At 52.8% G+C, this 21,464-nt stretch overlaps 2 protein-coding genes across 2 annotated transcripts in view; one reads left to right on the forward strand and one right to left on the reverse strand.

Moving 5' to 3' along the window:
• The first annotated feature begins 18 nt into the window (after positions 1-18).
• Positions 19-10,451, forward strand: LHFPL4 (LHFPL tetraspan subfamily member 4). Its single transcript, XM_059480276.1, has 4 exons — positions 19-436; positions 9,508-9,744; positions 9,913-9,929; positions 10,231-10,451. The coding sequence occupies exons 1-4, from the start codon at positions 31-33 to the stop codon at positions 10,237-10,239; spliced, it is 669 nt and encodes a 222-aa protein (XP_059336259.1). The 5' UTR covers positions 19-30; the 3' UTR covers positions 10,240-10,451.
• A 4,110-nt stretch (positions 10,452-14,561) lies between these two features.
• The window catches only part of SETD5 (SET domain containing 5), a 63,753-nt gene continuing 56,850 nt past the window's right edge, over positions 14,562-21,464 (reverse strand). The window contains exons 22-24 of the mRNA XM_059480334.1: positions 19,145-19,278; positions 15,636-15,709; positions 14,562-15,458 (exon numbers count right to left, since the gene is read on the reverse strand). Coding sequence (XP_059336317.1) covers positions 14,862-15,458; positions 15,636-15,709; positions 19,145-19,278 — 805 coding nt within the window. The 3' untranslated portion in view covers positions 14,562-14,861. The remainder of the gene's footprint in view (positions 15,459-15,635; positions 15,710-19,144; positions 19,279-21,464) is intronic.

Genomic DNA, 21,464 nt, shown 5'->3' on the forward strand with positions numbered 1-21,464 from the left:
TCCCGCCCTCCGGCAGCGGCGGCCGGCAGGATGCTGCCCTCGCAGGAAGCCTCCAAGCTGTACCATGACAACTACGTGCGGAACTCGCGCGCCATCGGCGTGCTCTGGGCCATCTTCACCATCTGCTTCGCCATCATCAACGTGGTGGTCTTCATCCAGCCCTACTGGGTGGGCGACAGCGTTAACACGCCCAAGCCCGGGTACTTCGGGCTGTTCCACTACTGCGTGGGCAGCGGGCTGGCGGGCCGGGAGCTGTCGTGCCGCGGCTCCTTCACCGACTTCAGCACCATCCCCTCGGGCGCCTTCCAGGCGGCCGCGTTCTTCGTGCTGCTCTCCATGGTGCTGACGCTGGGCTGCATCACCTGCTTCGCCCTGTTCTTCTTCTGCAACACCGCCACCGTCTACAAGATCTGCGCCTGGATGCAGCTGCTGGCAGGTACACACCGGCACCGGGAACACCGGCACCGGGAACACCGGCCTGCCCCGGGCCTGGCGGCGGGGACGGGTGGGGAGAATGGGCAGCGCTGAGCGTGCGGCACCCGGGGAATCCCCGTCAGTGGGAGTGGGGTCCCTCGCTACGGGGAGCAGCAAGGTTGCTCAAGGAAGCTGGGCTGAGTCCAAGGGCCGTGGATCCAGGAGCCAGCCCCACAGTTTCTTGGGACACCCAGGCCGGTGCTAGTGCTGACAGATGGGCAGGAATGGGCACCCGTTTGGGACACTGGCACCGAGGGCTCTCTGGTATCTCCTGGCCACAAGGAACACAAGGGCTACTCTGGAAAGCTGGGCTGGTGGTGGTGTATTCCTGTGTACTGTGTATCCATAGGTAATCCCAGCCAGGAGCTGGCCCCAGGACGTCACAGGCCTTCCTGGGACAAGCAGGCCGGGCACTGGCACTGACAGAGCACCACAAACAGGTGCTGGCTCTAGGCACTGGCTCCTGGGTCTCCCCAGGCAGAGGTTGGCCACAGGGAACTTTGAGATCACTCAAGGAAGCTGGACAGGTACAAGTGTTGTAGGGCCATGGGTCTTCTCAGCCAAGAAATGTCCTCAGGACACTCTGGAGCCTCCTGGGACATCCAGACCAGGCACTGGCACCAGGAATGGTCGCACCTGCTCGGGGCACTGGAGCCTGGGATTCCCCAGGCAAAGTCTGACCCCAGGGAAATATAAGCTCCCTGGGACACAGCCAGAGAGCTGGATCAGTGACCCACCTCAGGTGACCACAGAACAGGCACCGACCCTGAGACACCTGGACAGACTGAACAGTCTGGACCCTCAGGACATCCTGGGTTAGGGACTCACCTTGGGGCACTTCAGTACACACCATCAAGGACCAGCATTGGGACACCCTACAACATGGCCTAGGACACACTAGATCAGCCCCCTGAATCCCTGGTGATTCAGACACCCAGCACACTTCACATCAGGGACTAGCCTCCCGTCATCCCCAGAGATGTGGGGTGTCCCTGAGAGATTCTCACTTTAAGGGAACACTCAACTCCTAAAGGGACCCCACTATGGGAAGAAGCCCATGCGTGGATCCCCCATCCCTGTAAAAGCACCCTTCAGCTCCCCCTTACAGACGTGTTGTACCCAGGGCCCCTCTCTCCTGCATCATGAAAGGGCTGTGAGGACAGGCCTCTCCTAGCTCTCTCCAGTGCTTCCCAGAGGTACACCATACATTTCCCTTGATGTCTCCCCAGACATGACCACTCAAACCCAGTAATTAACCCCCACCAAAAGTAACCCTGTGTATAGATCCTCCTTAGGTCCCTCCACAAATGAAACCCCACTGTAGATGTACCCCAAGACCGTCACAGACTCACTCCTCAAAGTGGCACTGTCAATAACTCAGACCTTTCCCCAGAAGGGGACCTAATGTCTGTATTGAAAGGGATCCCAAGTATCCCCTTATGCACAGACTTGCAAGGTGTCCTCACACAGGGTCTGTCCTTTTGGGAGAAAGATCCTTAAGAATGATGTTGAACTTCCCTTGGTAGCAAGACCCTTCACTTCCTTCCCTGCACAGTTTTACCAGGTGTGGACAAGCACTCACTCTCCCTAAGTGAGTGTGTGAATAGACCTAGAGCTTCCACTAAGTGTGGATAGACCTAGAGCTTCCACTGGAAGGACCTACAGCGCCCCTTATTCCTAATGGAAGGACCCCATTCATCCCCTCTGTGAGAAGGGCCCCAGTCATTGATGTGGAAGGATGCAGCCCCTCTGTGTGAGAAGCTTCCAGCTAGCCCAGCTCTTTCCCTTGCAGCTGGCTTGGGCTGGAGAGCCTGACCTCCCCTCACCCAGATCAGGACCACAGCCAGACCTGGAGCTGCCTTGGCTTATCAGGAAATTCCCTCATCTTTAATTTTCCCCATCCTGAAGATTTATCAGTTTAAAGCAAGCTCAGAGCCCAAATCCTACCGATTGTCGGCAGCTTAATCAAGTGGCGTGGAGTGCCCAGCTGCTGCTGCTGCACAGGGAGCTGTGTGGCAGAGGGCACTGCCCTGGAGGCAGCCCTGGGTCTGCTCCCCAGTGCCTCCTGTCCTGTCCTGGCTCAGGTTTGGGTGGCCATGACAGCACTTTGCTGTTGTCACCTCTGGGCTTGTCCTTGTCACACTTTGCACCTTGTAATTACACGTGGGGTGCTGACAATGGCACTTGTGAGAGCCCTGAGTGCTCAGCTCAGTGGGGCCATGGGCTGCCTCTTCTGGCCCAGCCAGCCCAGGTTGGCTTGCAGTTCTCCCAGAGCAGCATGGCTCCATGGCTTCTCTGCTGGGGAAAGTCCAAGGCACCATTAACAGACTGGCCCTCCACCCTACCCTGAGACAGGACAGCCTGAGAGAGCTGCTGTCCTACAGGACAGGCTGATGTTCCTGTCAGAGAGGGCCTGGATGCAGAGGTGGGGGTGTGGTGTGTCCCAGCAAGAGAGGCTTGTCTGCCAGGGGTCAGGCAGAACTTCCCTGGGAATGTCTGAGGCAGCCACAGGTGGATGTGTTACCCTGAGCATGGAGAAGGAGCTGCCATGACCTATGGAGAGAGTGCCATAGGCCACATTTACTGCAGGGACATAGCCTGATACAGGCTCTGGCACACCATGGTGGCAAACTTCAGAGATTGACCTGGCTGGGAGGTTGGAGGATTCTGTCAGAGCAGAGAGTTTGTAGGAGCAGAGAAGGAAAGGAAATTCCTCCTGCCTCAGTGAGGGTTTAGCTGAAGAAGGACTTGCACTACCACAGCAGAAGCAACTGTGGGGCCCAAAGTCTCTTGGGCTCACTGGTGAAAGCCAGGTGAGGCAGGTGATGGGCAGAGAGATGGAGCAGAGGTGTCCCCACCCCATCCCTGTGGGATGGCTGGTGCAAAGTAAAGGGCTGCTGATTGTGGGCATGGATGGGCTCTTCAGAGGAGAAAAACCAAGTGCAGGGATGTGGGGGAGGAGGATGAGGAATTCAGGATCTCTTTCAAAAAAAATCAAAAAACCAACAAACTTAAAATCATCGATGTCTAATTAGTGGATAACAATCAAGGCAGGGTTTAATTAGAACTTGACAGAAAGCTCTAGCTCAAAAGCCACTGCCCCCCTAGGAGGAAACTGGATCTAATTAAGAGGAAAGACTCTGCTTTATCGCAAATTGAAATGTGGCCATCTGCCCTGTTCAAAATCCCAGTAACGCAAAACTGGAGATTTTGCTAAATCCTTCTGTTATAAAACCAGAGATGGGCCCTTCACATGAGCATGTCAACAACTGTATGACTGACAGCACCTGATGCCACCCCAGTACTCCAAATTACAGAGGAGCACCTTCAGAAAGTTCCATGGGATGGGGCTTGAAGAGAAATGGGCTGTGAGGCTGGCAAATCCCCTTGGGATTTGTCTGCAGGAAATCAGAGCAGAGGAATACACCACCACCAGACCACCCAGGAGTCTGAGCATTTCCTCTGATTCCCCAATACTCTGCTGTAGCATAAGACACACACACTCACCCTGTGAGTTAACTCCAAGCTTTGAACAAAGTTGTCCTGGTGCCCAGCAGTGATGCCCCTCTGACAGCCCAGCCAGTTCTGTGTGACACTGCATCCATGTGCCTCCATCAGGATGATTACCCTCAGTGGTACCCAGGGCTGCTTGCAGAGGGTCTTTGGTTTTGTACTTAAAGTCCATTGAGGGTCAAAAGAGGCAGCCAGCTGAGCACACCATCCTGCTTGCATGGAAGAATTGGCTGGCCACATTTCAAGGTGTTTCCCTGCATTCCAGGTCCAGCAGTCAGTGTGATGAGACCTTCACACTCCCTCCCCTAGGGATACACAACATACGGGGTGCCTTCCCACCTGGGTCATGCTCTTGGCCTTAGGGCTGAGCTTTTTCCTTATCAGTGGCATTTTGGCATTGCTTGTGCCATGTCCACCCCCCTTTCCTGATGGAGAATTTGGTGATACATATCCATCTGAGCTCTCTTCTGCTTTGGGGGACTCCCTTCAGAGCTACACTCACCTCTTGGATGGGCCCTTCTAAGGCCTGAGAGCAGAGGCAGGTGCCTAAGCAGGGCTTCATCTTCTGCACCTCAGCTGTGTTTGCCACTGCCTCAGTGGGATCCCTTGCAGGGCATGATTTTGGTATATCAATGGAGAGGAGTAATGAGGGAATTGTTGGCAGCTGCTGGGCTGAGCATGGTGGGGCTCTGTGGTGGTGTGGCCTCAGCCCCAAGGGAAGGCAGGATCTGGCCTGGGTGAGTGCTACAGCCCCAAAACCCTCCCTGGTTCTGGCAGCAATGTAGTGGCTCTGCTGAACCACATCAGGACAGGCTCATCTTCCTGACTGTCCTCCAGCAGAGGACTTGCTGGAGATCCAAGTCCTTTGAGAGACTTAGAGGTTTCAAAATACTGTTTTCACAGATATAAAAGTCATTCATTGAAATTCTTGATGAAAAAATATGAGGCAGATCCCACTGCTGCAAACCAGCTCGGAGTGCAATGGGACAGCTGCTGAGCATGAGACTGCCCAGGGAGTTTGTGGGGTCTCCGTCTCTGGAGTCATTCAAATCCCATCTGGACACGTTCCTGTATCACCTGCTCTAGGTCACCCTTGGCAAGAGGGTTGGACTAAATGATCTCCAAAGGTTCCTTCCAACCTTAACTATCCTGTGACTCTGCAGTTTATGCTCAGGCCCTTTCTCTGTCAAAAGGAGGAATATTGCCCGTATTCCTATACGGGAACCACTTCCACCTGCTGACCTTGCAGCAAAAATAACCACACTGCTAAACCCCTCAGCATTTGCTGAATTACCGCCTTCTGAACCGCCAAAAAAGCTTTCCTGAAGATTCCCCTCTCCCTCCCCTACCGCTCAGGTGGTGCAGGGGGGACAGGAGCGGGGCTGCAGCCCATCCACCCCTGCATCCGTGCAGCGCCGTGTGCTCCGCGGCCGCCCCGCGGGGTTTGCGCGGCCCTCCCGTGGCCGCTCCCGGTGTGCCCGGCTACGCGGGGAGGGGCTGAGCCCGTGTCCTGGAGCTTACATCCCTGAACTGTTGTTCCAGATAAAGCAACTGTCAGTTCTGATTCATACAAACTCATAACTCTATTCTGAATCCCGCTGATTTTTTGGCACAAAAGCAGCCTGTGGAGCAAAACGCCGGAAGGGAGCTCATGTCTGTGTAAATGGCCGGTGCTCGCCGTCCAGAGCACGCTGCCTTAAGTGTTGATTTATTTTTGAGGGATTTCATTTTTTAGGGGGTGGAGGGGGGACTGTGTTTGTCCCCTTTCCTTTTGGTGCTCAGCTCTCAGAAGGTTTTCTGGTGAGAAGCAGTCATTCTAGACCCCAACAACACAGTCCAGCCCCTGTTCCCTGAGGTTTTTGGATGTGCTGTCCCCATGCCAGTTTAAAAAGCTCTTTTTGGACCCAGTGATTGCTGGTTTCCCCCCATTACCTCACATCTCCCCGTTTGTGTGTTCTGTGGTGGTGTGATGCTCTGGGGGAGGTCACATCTCAGCTGCAGGGCATGTCCTGAGCTCCTTCCACCCATGGCAAGCAGAAGCAGTAAAAGCCAGTTTTCATTCACCCCTGCAGACTAAACTAGACAGAAAAAGTAATATAAAAAACAGGTTTTAATCCTGCAGGCACAGCTGCTCAGGACAGGGGAGGTGGTACTCAGCAAACATGGGAGTTACTCAGACAGTCCAAATTAGCTAAATGCACCTTGTACCAGGAGATGTTGTCCTGCCAGGAGGAACCTCCTCTTTCTGCTCATATCTTGCTCCAGTGTTGCAGCCTGAGTCATAATATTGCATTCCCTTTGATTAATTTATTTTGTGAGGATATCAAAAGCCCTTGAGATGCCAATGTTGTTGCTAGTCGACCTTGACAAGGGAGCACTGAGGAGTGAGAAGCCATGAACCAGCTGTAAAGCCAAGAAATGCCAGCTTTATGGGGTCAGAGCCCCAGCCCCAGCAGGATCTCCTCCCTCTGCATGCACCCTGTCCCACTGATCACTGAAATGCCTGCTCTCAAAATTGTTTTTACAATTGGAAAAACTCTAGGAAAGGGCCCAGGGGCAGGATGGCAGCTATAGGGTGTGACAGACCAGCCAGCCACTCTTGGTGCCACTGACAGTGACGACTGGCACCACACGCTCAGAAGAACAGGAATTAAAAGCAAAATGGACAGGAGTTGGGTTCTTTTTTCCTCTTTAATAGTGGCTCATCAGAGGAGTCATCACCTGGTGTTTTTCGTGTGGTTGCAAGGCATAGAAATTTGGTATTTTAAACAAAACCCAAGGTTTTCCTGCAGGTCTGCAAGGGGGCTTGGGGCATTTGGAGGTAGGTGCTGGCAGAACAGTGCCAGAGGGATGGGCAGGAAGAGCCCTGACCCCACATCCCTCAGACCTGTTGGAGAGGCACCAAGGACTGTGTGAGGATCCCCTCCCTGTTTCTGCTCTGCTTTTCAAAGTCACTCCTTGCTGCAGGCACGGGAAGGTGTTTCCAGGACACTGGGTGGCCTGGGGAGTGCAGGAAAGGGAATTGTTTGTGACAGAGCAGAGGACTCAGCTTGCTGCTGGGGACACGTGTGGCAGATGGGAAGAGGAGAGCACTGAGCTGCTCTTCAGCAGGAGAGCACCTGCCTTGAGCAGCACAGCCACTTCCAGGGAGCTGCAGAGCAGTGAGGGGTTTCTGGGAAGAGGCCAGTCACCCTCTGGCAGAGGCATTTGGGTATGTGGGGTGACTTGGGCACACACCTCTGCCCAGTGGTAAATTTGTTGTTTAATTCTGTCAAATGGACTGTGAGGGCATGGGCAGAGATCCTGCAACTGCTCAGTGGGACAGGGCACAGACTCCCTTTGCCCTGGTGCAGTACAGAGCAGGCACATGGGGATGAGAGGGATCAGAACAAGCAGACTCAGGCTGGAGCCAGGCAGTGTCCTGGCAGTGGCCATCACTGCATGTCCTCTGTGACTGTGCTGTGACAATTCATCACACAAGTGTCTCCCTTACCTTTTTGAGCCACCCTAGTTTTGCCTTAAACCCTCTCTCTCCTGTCCTCCATGAGTGCCGTGGCATTGCTGCCTGTCCTGCCATGTTTGGGACCTGCAGATGTCCTGGGAAACCCTTTCACCTGTGTTGTTTTCAGAGCAATGAGCTCTTGGCAGGCTTCTGCTTTACCTGGGCAGCTGGGCCCACCTTTACCCTGAATAATAGCTGAGGAATGCAGAGGATGTGGCACTGCCTGCAGAGTCCAGGGACAGACCCAGGGGCTGCTGTTCTGCTCCTGTGAAGGACTGGCTGAGGGCTGTGCACAAAGGCTGGGAGCCTGCCCAAGCCCTTGCTGGTGTAGGTAAAATTGGTGCCTGACTTTTAAACTCATAATTGCCTACTGTCTTGGGCACAGCCACTGTTCTCCTTTGGGCCCAGAGTGGCTGTTGCTGAGGTGTGCTGCCCACCCAGGCAGCTGGAGCTGCTGCTTTCTGTGCTTTCCCCCAGCCTCACTGTGTACCTGTAGTCCTTTCCTCCTCCTCTATGATTTCAGCAGATTTCTTACAACTGTGCCCATTTCCAGGCTGGGTTGTGCCAGCCTGAGCAGTGCTGTGGGGGTAAACCCACCCCTTGGTGGGGATTGTCACAGAGCACCTTAGCTTGTTTCACAGCTGCACTGCACTGGGAGCTCAGGGGATCCTAAAATCCTCTTAGCATCTCTGCTTTCACAGGAACAATCCCTGGCACAGGTTTGCTGCACCTGATCCCCTTTAATTCAGGCCCTCAGCTGAATTAATGCCATCCTGTTCCAAGGTGCCCAGGTCAGCAGCAGGCCAGGCTGCTCCTCACCATTTCCCATGCAGTGCATGGTGCTGGTGCTGACTGGGTTTCCTTCAGAGGGATAGTTTTGGGTTGGCCCAGTCCCAGACAGGCTGTGCTTGGCTGGGAGTCCCTGGTGATGATGTTCTGGAGACACAGCTTGGCTCTGTGTGGTGCTGGGGTGGCACGAGGGCTGTGCACTGCAGTAAATCAGCATGCAGGGCTTGCCACTGTCCACAGACACTTGTACCAAAGGGGTTTATGTGTGTGGAGGAGTCAGAGACCAGGCAGCAGCTGCTGCATGACATTATGTGCCAGCGTCCCTGTCCTTTCCTGGGTGCAGTGTGATGCCCTGCAGGCATTTGCCTCCCTCCTGGGATTTCCCTTCCCATAGAAAGGAGTGCAAAACACATGCCAGCACCCAGAAAGCTCATGCCAGACCGCCAGCTGCCTGCCTGCAGGGTGTTTGCTGAAAGGGATGGAGAGAGAACTTCTTACTGGTGTGGGCACAAACCTCTTGTTTCTTCCTTAACTCAGGGTAAAAGTGCCTGCAGGGCACTGCAACCAACATCATTACTATTTTTAGCTTTTCCAGCTGATATGGGGTGAGGAGCTTTTGTACTTGCTGTAGTCAGAAAAAGTCACTTCCTTACCTTGATAGTCACAGGCTTTGTCTTGGCATTTCCATCCCCGTGTTCCCTGATGTCTCCTTGCTCAGCACAGAGTGTGCTGGGTGGAGGCCTGCTGGGAAGGTGACCCCTCTGGGAGTGGTGCTTGCAGATGTGGGGTGCTCAGGTGTGGGGGCTCCTGGGGATGCCAGTCCTCTCCACAGGCAGCATCCCTGCCCACAGTGCACCGGTAGCTCCTGCCCACGTGCAGGGAGCTTGTAGTGATGAGGAAAGCCCGTGGGCAGCCGCCGATCCTGTGGCTGATGCTGGTAGAAACCAAGAGCCTGAAGTCCTATTTGTGCGTGGGCCAGGTTTGGGACAGCCAAAATCCCTGGGGCTCCTGAGGTAGTGGTGGCTGTCACCTGCCACATTGCTGGGCTGTCGTGGGGCCAAGGTGGGCTCTCTGCCAGACATGGGCTGCACTCACATACCGATTGGGGGGCTCAGCACCAGCACTGGGGGGCTCATGCATGGGCTGCACTCACATACTGACTGGGGGGCTCAGCACCAGCACTGCCACTCCATTGTCTCTGATGCTTCCCCCTCCTCTCCCTCTTGCAGCGCTCTGCCTGGTGCTGGGCTGCATGATCTTTCCCGATGGCTGGGATGCAGAGACCATACGGGACATGTGTGGGGAGAAGACAGGGAAGTACTCCCTGGGCGACTGCTCTGTACGCTGGGCTTACATCCTGGCCATCATCGGCATCCTCAACGCCCTCATCCTCTCCTTCCTGGCCTTTGTTCTCGGCAACCGGCAGAACGACCTGCTGCACGAGGAGCTCAAGACAGAGAGCAAAGGTCAGCACTGTGGGTGGGAGCAGCCTGGGGGGGGATTGGCCCCTCTGGCAGCCTGGCAAGGGTCCTGTGGGCTTAACTGGCACCTACAAGGCAAGCCAGGCTGGGCAGGGTGGGAGGGAGCTGCTGAGCCTCTGCCCTGCCTGACCTCTCTCTCTTCTGTTTCCACAGATTTTGTTGGCACTGCGGTAAGCCATGAGTGTCACTGTCTTGTCCCCTGTCCCTCTGTGGTGTCTCTGGGTGTGACTGTGTTTGGTGTCTGTGTGATGTGGGATGGGATGGGATGGGATGGGATGGGATGGGATGGGATGGGATGGGATGGGGGACCCTGGCTGTGCAGGCAGCAGGGCTGGGGGCAATGGGGAAGGGAGGCAGCAGAGACAGGGTGGCAGCAATGGGGACAGGCATATGCCTGGCACATGCAAGTAGCACGATGGTGCAGTAAGAGCAGCCCAAGTCCATCCCCAACCTGCTGTGCTTTCCCTGCAGAGGATATAAGGCCGACCATCCGCAGCAGGACCCTCTTCCCATGGCCGGCAGCCTGGGCGCTCCCTCCCTGTCCTGCCCTTCATTTGCTGCCAGCGGCCACACCGCGTCCCGCGCCGCCCTCCGGGCCCCGGTGCCCGTGCCAGGGATGCGCCAGCCGCCCGCCGCATCCATGGCCACCTCCATGTCCACGCCGGCACCGCCATCCCACGCACCCTGCCAGCTCCGTACCCACCGCTGCCTGCGGGCCGCCGCCGGGGGAGGATGCCTCAAACCCGCTTTGTTCAAGAACAGAATCCAGCTGCGGTTTTGTTTCAAGGAAAAAACAGTCTTGGAGTTTTTAACAGATTTCTACATCCCCAGGACTCCTGACCTGCTGCCTCCCACCCGAACGTGCACCCAGTGACGCCCCGTGCCGGCTGCTCCGGGTCCCGGACCCCTCCCCACTCCCATTTTGTACAGCTCCGTGATCCTGTCTCCACAGCCAGGGGACCCGGTGGCCGAGATGGGGCCCAACCCCTACTTTTACATGTAAATTCATATTCTCTAAACAGGGTAAAGTGACTCGAGCCCCCTCTCCCCCCGCCCCGGGAGTCCAGCCCAGGACACGGTGTTTCCTGGTGCGTGGCTGGGGCCGCAGGCTGCTGCTCGCTCCCCTCAGCACGGGGACCGCAGGGGCCTCGCTGCTGCCGGCCGTGGGACACCCGACTCGCGCCGCCGTTGAATGTAAGCCCTGGTAAGTGGGAGCAGCTGAACATGCAAAACCCCCGGGCGGGCACAGGAGGACCCTCCCGCCAAGACCCCTCCCCGAGCCGGCCGCGGGCTGTTGCCAAACGCCTTCCCTCCCCATCCCCATACGGTGCTTTATCTCCACTGGTGACAGCAAGGCTTTCCCTGCCGCACGGCACGGCCGGGTGTACCCGAGCGCTCCTGTACCCACCCGGCCTCCTGGCTGTACCTCGCCGGCCCGCGGTGATGGCGTGCGGGGAGCCCGTGGCTGCTGCCCCGGGCAGCGCCGGCGGCCTCCGAGGCCCGCACACGGCACCCGAGAGCCGACACCGGCACGGGTGGCTGCAGCCCGGCTGTGGCTCTGCTGGCCAGGCCAGCGTGTGTGCGGGCTTCCCCTGGCCACAGGGGCTTGGGTCACCACCGCCCTCGCAATGCAATAAAGTCCTCGGCACTGGCCGTGTCTCAGTGCGAGCAGCTGGGGCTCCTTGCAGGGCCCAGGGCAGGGCCAGGGGCTTGTTGGAGCCCTGGCAGGGCTGGACCGAGACACTGAGCAAGGCCAGGGAGCAGGCGAGTGGGAGCAGGGAGCAGAGTGGGACCGCGGTCCTGGGATGGGGCCACGCAGCGTGGAGGCTCTGGGGGATGGCAGGAAGGGCTCTGCGGGACCCAGCGCCTCACACGCACCAGGGGCGGGCTGGAGCAGGTAAGTGGTGCCCTAAGGCCCTGCGGGTGGCGGTGGGGGATGGAGCTGTGCCGAAACACCATCTGGGAGCCCAAGCCACCCGGGATGGAGTGCGTGCCAGCACTCCTGCCAGTGCCCTCCGCCACCATGAGCCCAGCGGTGCCCACGTCCCTCTGACAGCTGCCCCCCAGAACCAGGTCAACAGGAACTCGCAGCGCCCGGGTCTTGCCAGCTTGAGAGTGCTGTTGCCAGATGAATTGGAAAAACAAACCAAGAAAATCAGTGGAGAAAGGAATACAGTAGCTGTAATATATCTGTATTTTAGTACAAAGTTTGATACAGTGTTTCACAAAACCTTATTGAAAAATATAATTCAAACCAGACGAGCTCGGAGCCCTGTGTTGTGGGGAGGGTTGGGATGGGTTCTTCCTGGCCATCACCAAAGGAGGTGGGAGGCCAGAGAAGCCCCTGTGAGGGTCTTGAGGTGTGGTGGGGGGCTGACCCTGCAGCCTGTGGAGCTGAGCCTCTGCCCACATGGGCTGGCACACGAGGAGGGGCTCTGGCCAGAGGGAGTCCCCAAAAAGGGTCTGTCCCACAGACAAAGCAGCGGGTGGAGCAGGATCCCATCCATCCCAAGGAGCCTTTGAACCTGTCCCTTCTGTCTGTCTACAGTGCACGATGAGTGGTTTGTCAGCTCACTGACTAACACAGACTGATAGGAAAATCCATGAAATTAATCAAAAAACTCCTGAAATTCATAAAATTCCAGTGTCTGGATGGAAAAAAACTACATGGCCAGTCAGTTTAATGGCATGCTCTGGTAGAAGAGTGGGGAGAGCATTCCAGGCTGTGTGAGGGCAACATGGGGAGCTTTGGGACTTGCAGAGAGCTTTGGCCAGGTCTGGCTCCCATGGTGTGGGACACACTCACAGCCCAGGTGAGCCCTGCACATGGCAGAAGAGCAGGGTTGGTGCTACTCACAGCTGCTTTTAGAGAAAGAGTCCTGGATATGGAGCCACTCTTTTGGGGGACACAAAGGGACACGAACCATGATAGATGCTGTCCCACAGTGTCAGGGGCAACATTCTCACAAGTGAGGGCAGTTGAAGACCAGAAGCCGTGGGCACCTCAAACCAGCACTTGCAGACACACCTGGAAGGCCCCACACCAGGCTCAGCCCTTGTCAGGCTTCCTAAGGAAAAGGCAAGCAGTATGAAAACCCTGGAAACCAGAAAACAGGTTTTAAAGCAGGTGCAGTGGGTGCAGGAGACATCCTCCAAATCCATCTCCTCCCCAAATGAGCTTGGGCAAGAAGAACAGCAGCAGCAGAGCCAAAAATCCCACAACCCCAGCCAGAAGCTCAGGGAATTTCCTAAGGAACAGCAGCTCCCAGCTTCACCTGGCAGAAGGCAGCAGGGAGATCTGCAAGGCTGCTCCTGCAAGGATTTGCTCACCCTGCAGGAGACAGGGAAGAGACTTACATGCCCTCACCCTCTTGCCGTACATCCTGGGCACCAGTGCTCAAGGTGGTAAGAAATGCAGCAATACTAGCTTTCAAGTTAAGTATTTTTATTATCAAAATTATTACATCTCTTGTGAAAGTTCAAATGTTACAGCATGGTGTAAAAACTCCACTAGAGTAAGAAGCTACAGCCCCCACCTTTCCTAGAGCTTTCCAGGGTCCCTCCCTCCTGCCCCCCTGCTGCGCCCGAAGGTGCTGGAGCCTCTGGGCAGGGCCCCCCGGCCCCCTCCCGCCGCCTGGCAGGGCAGAGCCCGTCTGCCCCGTGCTGCTCAGAGCACGAAAGGGGAGGCTGCACCTCCAGGGCTAAGCCGAGTGAAGTTTACACCTATGTTATACAGTATACAGACACCCAACTGCGGGGTGACAAGTTCCATCCCAACACGCTCACAGCCAGACAGTGTGAGAAAGCTACTCTTTGTTTCAATATTTTAAAAGTCTCCCCTAGGCTGAACAAACACCTGATTTCAATTGTGATTAGAGAAATCTGTAACAGTCCTAAAAAAAGAGGAAGAAGACTGTGCATCTGCAAGGAGAGGGGAGACAGACTCACAGCATTGTTATCCAAGAGAAGGAGAAGTTCCACTGCAGCACCAGGGATGACACCTGTCATATATTAGCTAACCTACTATGGTTATAACTGAATATAAAATTAGATAAATAAAAACACGCCCGATATTACAGTAAACAAGTGAGAAAGAAGCTGGCAATCGTATGGAATTGAACACACAGCGCACTGTGTCTGGGCTGGCTCTCCTGCCACGCTCGGCGGGTGACAGCGGCTGGCAAAGACCCACATGGCACTGCCTGGAGAGCCTCTGGCTCAGCACAGACCGGGGTGCCCGCCCTCCACCCCACCACTGCCCCTTGCAGCCCCCCGTGTGCCGCAGCATCACTTGACTGCTCAGGCCCCCGGCCATCCCCTGTGCGTCGCACACCACAGCCAGAGAGCCCCGGCGCGGCAGCACAGCCCCGGCCGCGCTCCTGTTCACAGACTCCTTAAGCGACCTCAAAAACACTCGTTCACCACAGACCTGCAATGAAGCAGTGCAGGACAGCGCACCCCGGATCCTCTGCAGCCACAGGCACACGCTCCAACCCCCCCGTGCTGTTTGCATTTGCGGAGACTCTCCCGTCCTGGAAAAGCCCCGGCGGCGGCAGTGGCGACCCAAGCCCAAAGGCAGCCGTGTGCGCTCGTCTGCTTGTGACTGGAATGATCGTAACGGATTAAAGCCCTCCCCAGAACGCACTGAGAACCTGACCTATAAAGAGATTGGAGTTAACTTCCCCCAACGTTTCCTTTAAACTGCTTTTGAATTCAGAACTGTGTCCGTGCTGCATGTGTGACTGTGGCCATGGGCACGGACCAGAGACAGAGGCTGTGCCACAGTCATTGCACTTGAACCATTTTCTTTTTTTTTTCTTTTTTTTTTTTTCTTTTCTGTTTGTTTCTTTTTGTTTTTGCAATGTACCCACATGTCAGGGAACTGCTTTGCTACAGTCTCTGCCTCAGAGAAATCTGTGTTCTCCTACCAGGCCAGAGGCCAATACTGCTCACAAATCTCACCCGTGCATTTTCGACCTCAGCCTCTTGACCCCTGGCACCCCAGCATCAGGTGCAAGCTTTCAACACCAGCCCAGGAGCCACTTCCAGGGGTGACTGGAAGGAGCTATGGGCAGTTTTGTCCTCCTGAAGTCCAGGCAGCCCTAGGAAAGTCCTGTTTGAGTCTTTACTCCAGAACCTTGAAGCTGCTGCAGTCTGTACTGATGGACACTGCCTCCCCCGCGGTGCGGATAGTGTTGTGCACTGGAAATGACTGCGCCCCGGGAGCCCTGGTAGAGCACAGACTGGCCCGAGCTCGGCAGGCTGATAGTCCGCAAGTCTGACTGTAGTGAGCGAGCACTTTGGGGAGCGGAGGAAGAGCCCGACACGCCTGGGCAGGGCTGGGAGCCCGACTCCGAGCACAGAGAGTCCACAGCTGGCTGCTGTGCCGGGCTGGCAGCCGCAGGGCAGCTCTTCCTCAGGAGGCTGCTGCTGACGCTGCCAGAGTGCTGCTGGCTGCTGAAATACCCCGAATTCCCTGCAAACAGGGCAGAGGAGTCTGTGGAGACCGAGTGGGCAGGGCTGGAATATGAGGTGGAGGAGAGGGATGTTTCCGAGGAAGCGTGGGACAGGCTGTGTCCTGTCCTCTGTGCTGCTGCCCGGTAGCTGTATCCAGGAGACGCGAGGTGCCCTCTGTACGGGGAGGAGTTCTGCTGGAGCAGGGTCTGGGATTCTGCCTGGGGACTGTCAGACTGCAGCAGCTGAACGAGGCATGCGGGAAAAAAGGAAAATGCACATCAGGCTGACTTCTCCGTTTCCTACCTGCTTCTCATCCTAAGGTGCTTAGTGCAGCACTGTGAACAATGGCAGCTAAGCACTGTTTCCCTCCTTATAAAAGCTTTATTTCAGAATGGCAGGTAAGATATGAAAGCATTTACCTGGTAGCTGTATCGAGAAGGACTGTAAACTGCTGGTCCTTTGTGGGCTTCTGGAGTGTCTCCTTCTGCTGCATCTGCAATGTACAGGCAGATGTTAAACCTCACCCCACTGAGGCCACAGCAGCTCCCTTCACATGACACTGCACAGTCCAGCCCTTGTGTTCCAGCCTCCCCAGCCACCACCATTTCAGAAACTGAAGAAACCCAGCATAAGACAACTGGGAAACCTTAACATGTGGGAAGAGCCACATGTGTAAGGGTGGCCACTCCCCTCACACCAGTGTGCTCTGGTTTATCACAAAGCCAAGCTGCCTTGGACCAGCCTGTCTGAATGACCACACCTGGAGATAATGCACAGATACAGCCAGGGCTCCCCTGGCTGGCTCTTCAGTGTATGAGAGGCAGAAGATGGTTTCTAGGGACTCGCTAATTTTTCACTCAGTCTTGGTTACAGGAATCCACACTGGATACAGTTACATCTCAGGAGACAAAACTGCCCCATTCAGAGGGCTGTCAGCAGGATCCTGTGGTGGCCTTTCCTCAAAGGCAGATCCAGATGCTTCCAAAGACAGACATCCCATGCTGCCATTTTGGGGACTATGGTTTATAAGCCAACTGAGCTGCTACAAACAGAGATACTCCTGGAACTCAGAAATGAAATGCCTGTTTTTCTAACAGGCCAAGATGATGGAAATGCTTTGAGGTTTGGAGGGCACTGGCAGCATACAGCACACTCTGATCCATCTCAGATATGTGAGAGACCAAGAGGAATAAAATGCTTCCTGACAGAGTAAGCCTTTCTTGCACTTCAAGGGTGGGTGAGCTTGTCCTACCATACCACTGAACTTGACCTGGGGTAGGCAAGATGCACTTACTGCAGTGGCACAGCCACTGTGCCAACTGTGTGCTTCAGCTGCTACCCCTGTAACCATGGCTGGTGATCCTGCTTTCTGCAGGAGGGTGAAGCTGCTGGGACTAGATGATTTCACATCAGAATTCTCCTGCAGACTAATGAGACAGAACTGTTTATCTGCAGCATCTCAGGGATTCTCAGCAGCCGTGTTTGAAATGCCTTGGTGGAACATGCTGGGATTAGTAACAAATTTATATGACAGATGTGTCTCAGTCATGAAACAGGACACACTGCCTCAGTCTGCTCTGTACTTCTGCCAGACAAGTCTGGCTTTGCCCCAGCTGCACTGACACAAGCATCAGTGCCAGGAGGGCCCGTGGTTCTGCTGCCATTGTCCTCTCAGTGCTACACCACAGCGCAGGCTTAGCTAACACAGGTCTGGATGTAGCCCTTGCCTGTTCCTGAGGCTCAGAAATTCCGTCAGGGCACAGGCCTGCACAGAGACTGGGGCGTGAAGCTTCCAGCATGTGTCCTGTGCCACCTTCCATTTCTGAAATGTCATCGATGCAGCAAGGGCCTGTTTGGTGACATTCCAAGTGATGCCTTAAGTTTTAGCTTTTATATTTTTCAGATTCTGTGCTGCTTTAGTGTGTAACTCTGAGCTTCATATTATGTGTTAGCAAGTTCTCTTCACAAGGTAAGTAGACAATCCTTTTCCAGCTTGTCCAAGGACAAGCTCCAGGCCCAAAAAGTATATACAACAGTGAATTGAAAAGAGAAAAACAAGGAGGATGGAACTTCATAAGCTAAAGCCATAATTGCACATTTAACTCCAATATGGAAATGGACCAAAATTTGTAGAAGTGTGAGACCTTGTGACTGGTCATCCATTTTGTGACCATTTTCAGTTCATCTTGGGTGTAGCCTGGCCAAGCTCTTGTGCTGCCCAAGGTGTATCCACCATTAAGGCCTTTTAATAAATCCCTACTTTATTTTTGAACTCTGTCTAGCCTCTGTTCTAGGTCAGCTTTCTCAAAGCATCACAAGTAATGCAGAATGGCAAAATTCAGAAGTTTAGGGCATGTTTTGTTAAAAAGTCATGCACAGAAGAGCTGCTCAATTCAGAGATTGCTGTGATTAACACAAGTCAAATACAAGAATCACAAGAAATCTAAAGATTTCTGGAAGAAACTGTTCCTTAAAAGGCTGGGCACACCAGTAGGGCTATGCAATTTACTGGCAGTGCCTGTTCCCAGAAAGAAACCTTGACAAGTTAAAGACTACTGAAAGACTAAATTACCAATGGTAAATAAACTATGACCTTTCTGAATTTGCTTTATGTAAACTTAAAAGCTAGAGCCAACATCTTCCTCCCCTATTCTCAATACCTGCACAAGGGAAGGACACGAGTAACTGCTTTTCTTGGCTGTGCTGGCCTGTGTCACCCTAAAGCATATATGAAGTGACAGGTTTTGCTGAGAGCAGCTGCAGTTCTCAGAAGCGTGCAATGCACACAAATTACACAAATTCCATTTCATTGCTACATGCTTCATCAGCAAACCCTCCAACTTTGGGATTTTTTAGTTCCTGTTAATATTATCTGTTACAGCAGCAGCATGTGAAAATGTGCATCTTCATAACTTCTCCAGGTGCTACCAGGAACAGCAGGGACTCAGCCACCCATTTGTTTCACTAAGAAGCAGAGCAGCAACTGGGGGAGGGGAGGTGGCTCAAAGAATCTAAACAAGAATCTAAACAAGCTGCTGAAGAAATTGCCAGAGCAAGCAAAAAAAGAAAAAAAGTACTTTGCTGTGCTAGGATGAAGGAAACAAGATGACTTTTGTCAGCTGCAGCATTAGGTTTTCACAACACAGAATGGGATGGGGTTTATGTAACAAGAAAGAATTTATCACTGCAGATGAAAGTTTAACTCCATCCTAAGTCTTGGGTGACACTGAAGAGCCAGAGCTGTACAAGTAACATTGGGCAAAGACCTGTTCCAAAAGCCTGAATTTTGCCTACCCCTCCAAAAATTAACCAGGAAAACCACTTCCACTGGTATGGGAAAGACAGGGAAAAGACTCCCAATTGGGTCTCATGAAAATGTGACATACTAGATAGAGAAGAGGACTTCCTCTCAAGACTAGATGACAAAAAAGCACTGAAAGAATGTGCTTAGGTGTACAAAACCAGGAGAACTCCAAATGGGAAGCCAATTTTCAAAGCTTGTCTCAAACACACCTTACTGCAGCCTGATTTGCAATGAAGGAAATACATACTTGCCCTAAACTGCTCAGAAACAAGCCAATACTCTTGTCTGAATGTTCACCCAATGTCCACTGAATGAAGCTCTTTCAGAGCATAGGAGGTGCTAACCCATCTGTCCAAGGACAAAGAAGCTGTCCTGTCAGAGTCAAGGTGCAGACAGTCTTGGATTCAATCCCTAGAAAAAAAATCTAGAAGTCTTCTAGGTCCAACACGAGAGGGATACAGGCTCAAGCAATATCTGAATAACAGTAAAGTTTGGTTTGCAGAAGGCAGCTTTGATAATGTTAAAGATGAAGGTACAACTAACCAGCTTCACAGACAAGTTGGCAAAGTTACCCAAGCACATCATGTCCCTCCAAGCAAACATGCCCAAGTTTCCCCACCCTACCTGCATCTCTCTCAGGAGCACAGTCCTGGGTAGGGGAGGATTCGTGTCTCTGGGCCACCTTGGCCCCGCTCCTCAGCACCTTCTCCAGCATCCCCCGGCCCTCCCGCAGCCGCTCCACCGACGTCGGCACCATCCTGCAACCAAACCAGGCACAGCTGAGGGGGAGCAACATCCCCAGTGCACAGGGAATCAGAGACCACCAGCTCCTTTAGATGGATGAGGAACAAACTTCTGAACTGGTTCTGCCATGTAAAACCTCCAGTGGGATTTCAGGTCCCTGCTATCATGATGCCACTGCCCTCAGAACACCAAGTCTTTAATCAAAAACATGGTATGAGCATCCAGTTCAGTAAATCACCTGGTTACAGAAATATTATTTTGAGATTCAAACCTTTTTTTGAAAATCCTGATATTGGCTTAAGATTAACTGCAGTTATTTTGCATAATTACATTCATTCAAACTAAGCAGAGGCAAACTCAATACCTTTATGATAATACAGTGCCAAGACAATATAGTTGGATACTGCAATATTCCAGAGCAGAGCTTGCTGGGCCATTTTGCCCACTAATGCCACTTTGTCCTGTTAATTTTGTAGTGTGAAAACTCTCCACTCAAGATTAATGCTAGATATTGTTCCATTTTCAAGTGTCTTGTCTAAGGGTGACAAAGAGCTGAAGTGGCTTTCCTAAAGCCAAACTGTTGAAGAAAAACAAGAGCTACAGACAAACCTCAGGCCCCTGGGTCAACATTCCATCTACCATGCACAGAAACATCCAAATCTCTTTGGAAATGTGTCTTTTAACCTAGAGACAGCATCACCATGAGTAGGGATTTTACAATGCCTTTACTCTGGACACTGGTGAATTTGTGCCTTAAACATGCCTGAATTTAAATATTTAGGTTATATTAAATGCATATGATGGAAGCATGCATATTAGCTGGATATTGACTGATTTCTGTATTTTATCTTTGTTAAGATGTATTGAAAACTGTGCTTTCCATTAGGGTTTTTTTAATATTTTGTTTGCTTGGAGACTTCTTTTCTGCAAGGCTGGCTTTACTGTGCAGCAGCACATCTGTTTACATTGTGATGGCTTTATCCTGGCAACTGAAATAGACAAACCATTGTGGTTTTCTTTTTATTTTAATGAAAGCTATTCTCAATCATTGCAGAATTCAGCAAAAATCTGGAAGACTCTACACATTAAGGCATGGAATTTTAGTTCCCACCAATTTCTTCTGTTCCTAATATTATTGTGAATGTCTGGAAATGTATCTGATATATAAGAATAGGGAGTGAAAGACGAAACTGGGTCACTTTACCTCAGTAACAGGTTCTAATATATTTTTAAAAGTAGAAAGTGAGTGTACGTTTGTCAGCCATGCCCATTAAAACACAGAAACCCAAGGATTTTAAAGGCAGCAAATCTGCTTAATCCCACTTCAAAACCTATCAGCATGGTTTCAACTTTATATCCAGTGTGCCATAACAATGGGATCTTTATACCCACACAATACTTACTCCTGAAACCATGTGGGAAACTGAAGCCAGAGCAGGACCTGCTGAGGGAGCAGCAGATGAAGCTCAGAGAAGACAAAAGATGGTACTAAAGCAAGGATGCCACACTGACACCTCACCCTGAACTATTTTAGTTCATTCAGCTGGCTGGCTTTTTTCCTACTCTTTTATAGGCAGAAGGAAGTAGCACAGGAGGAGAACAACATGGGCTACTGCCACTTTTACAGAATATCTGAAAATAAAATAATGATGATAAGCTAATCATTAGCAGACTGCCTCAGCTGTGGCCAGTCCCAATATCTGGCAGAAGGTCCTCTGGTAGACAAAAAACTGTCAGAGAGGTAAAGACAAATTGTTTCCATTAAACTCTGCTTGAAAAGTGATGGAAAAGGGAAGGAAACAGATCTATTACTCCTCCAAATTCACCCAAGTGCTTTCAACACAAACTTCATACTTCTCATTGCCCTCAGCACTGCTTTGAATTTCTCCTCATGCCAACCCCCTGCCATTACCCGAGCAGTGACCCAGCCATGTATGTGGAAATCAGCATCAGAAAAGGGGCTGTGTGTCTGTGTGTGCCTTTCTGCTGGTGGTGTGCACAACCAGAACCTCACTCCAGGGCAGCAGAGCCAGTGCCCTACACAGATCCAGTCAGCAGAACCTCCCAGCCATCACTAGCACCATAATGCACACTGGCAATTCAGTGCACTACTTCATGTTTTGGACCAGGTTCAAAATATTTGAAGACTTTCCCTTTATCAAACCTTCTCAGGGTAACCATGATAAAGGTGGTTTGTCCA

Source organism: Ammospiza nelsoni, chromosome 11, assembly GCF_027579445.1.
Source record: "Ammospiza nelsoni isolate bAmmNel1 chromosome 11, bAmmNel1.pri, whole genome shotgun sequence".
Classification (NCBI taxonomy): domain Eukaryota; kingdom Metazoa; phylum Chordata; class Aves; order Passeriformes; family Passerellidae; genus Ammospiza; species Ammospiza nelsoni.

Coding starts and splice junctions, on each gene's coding strand:
- LHFPL4 (XM_059480276.1), top strand. CDS start 31: ATGCTGCCCTCGCAGGAAGCCTCCAAGCTGTACCATGACAACTACGTG. Junction 437..9,507: donor CTGGATGCAGCTGCTGGCAG/GTACACACCGGC, acceptor TCCCTCTTGCAG/CGCTCTGCCTGGTGCTGGGC.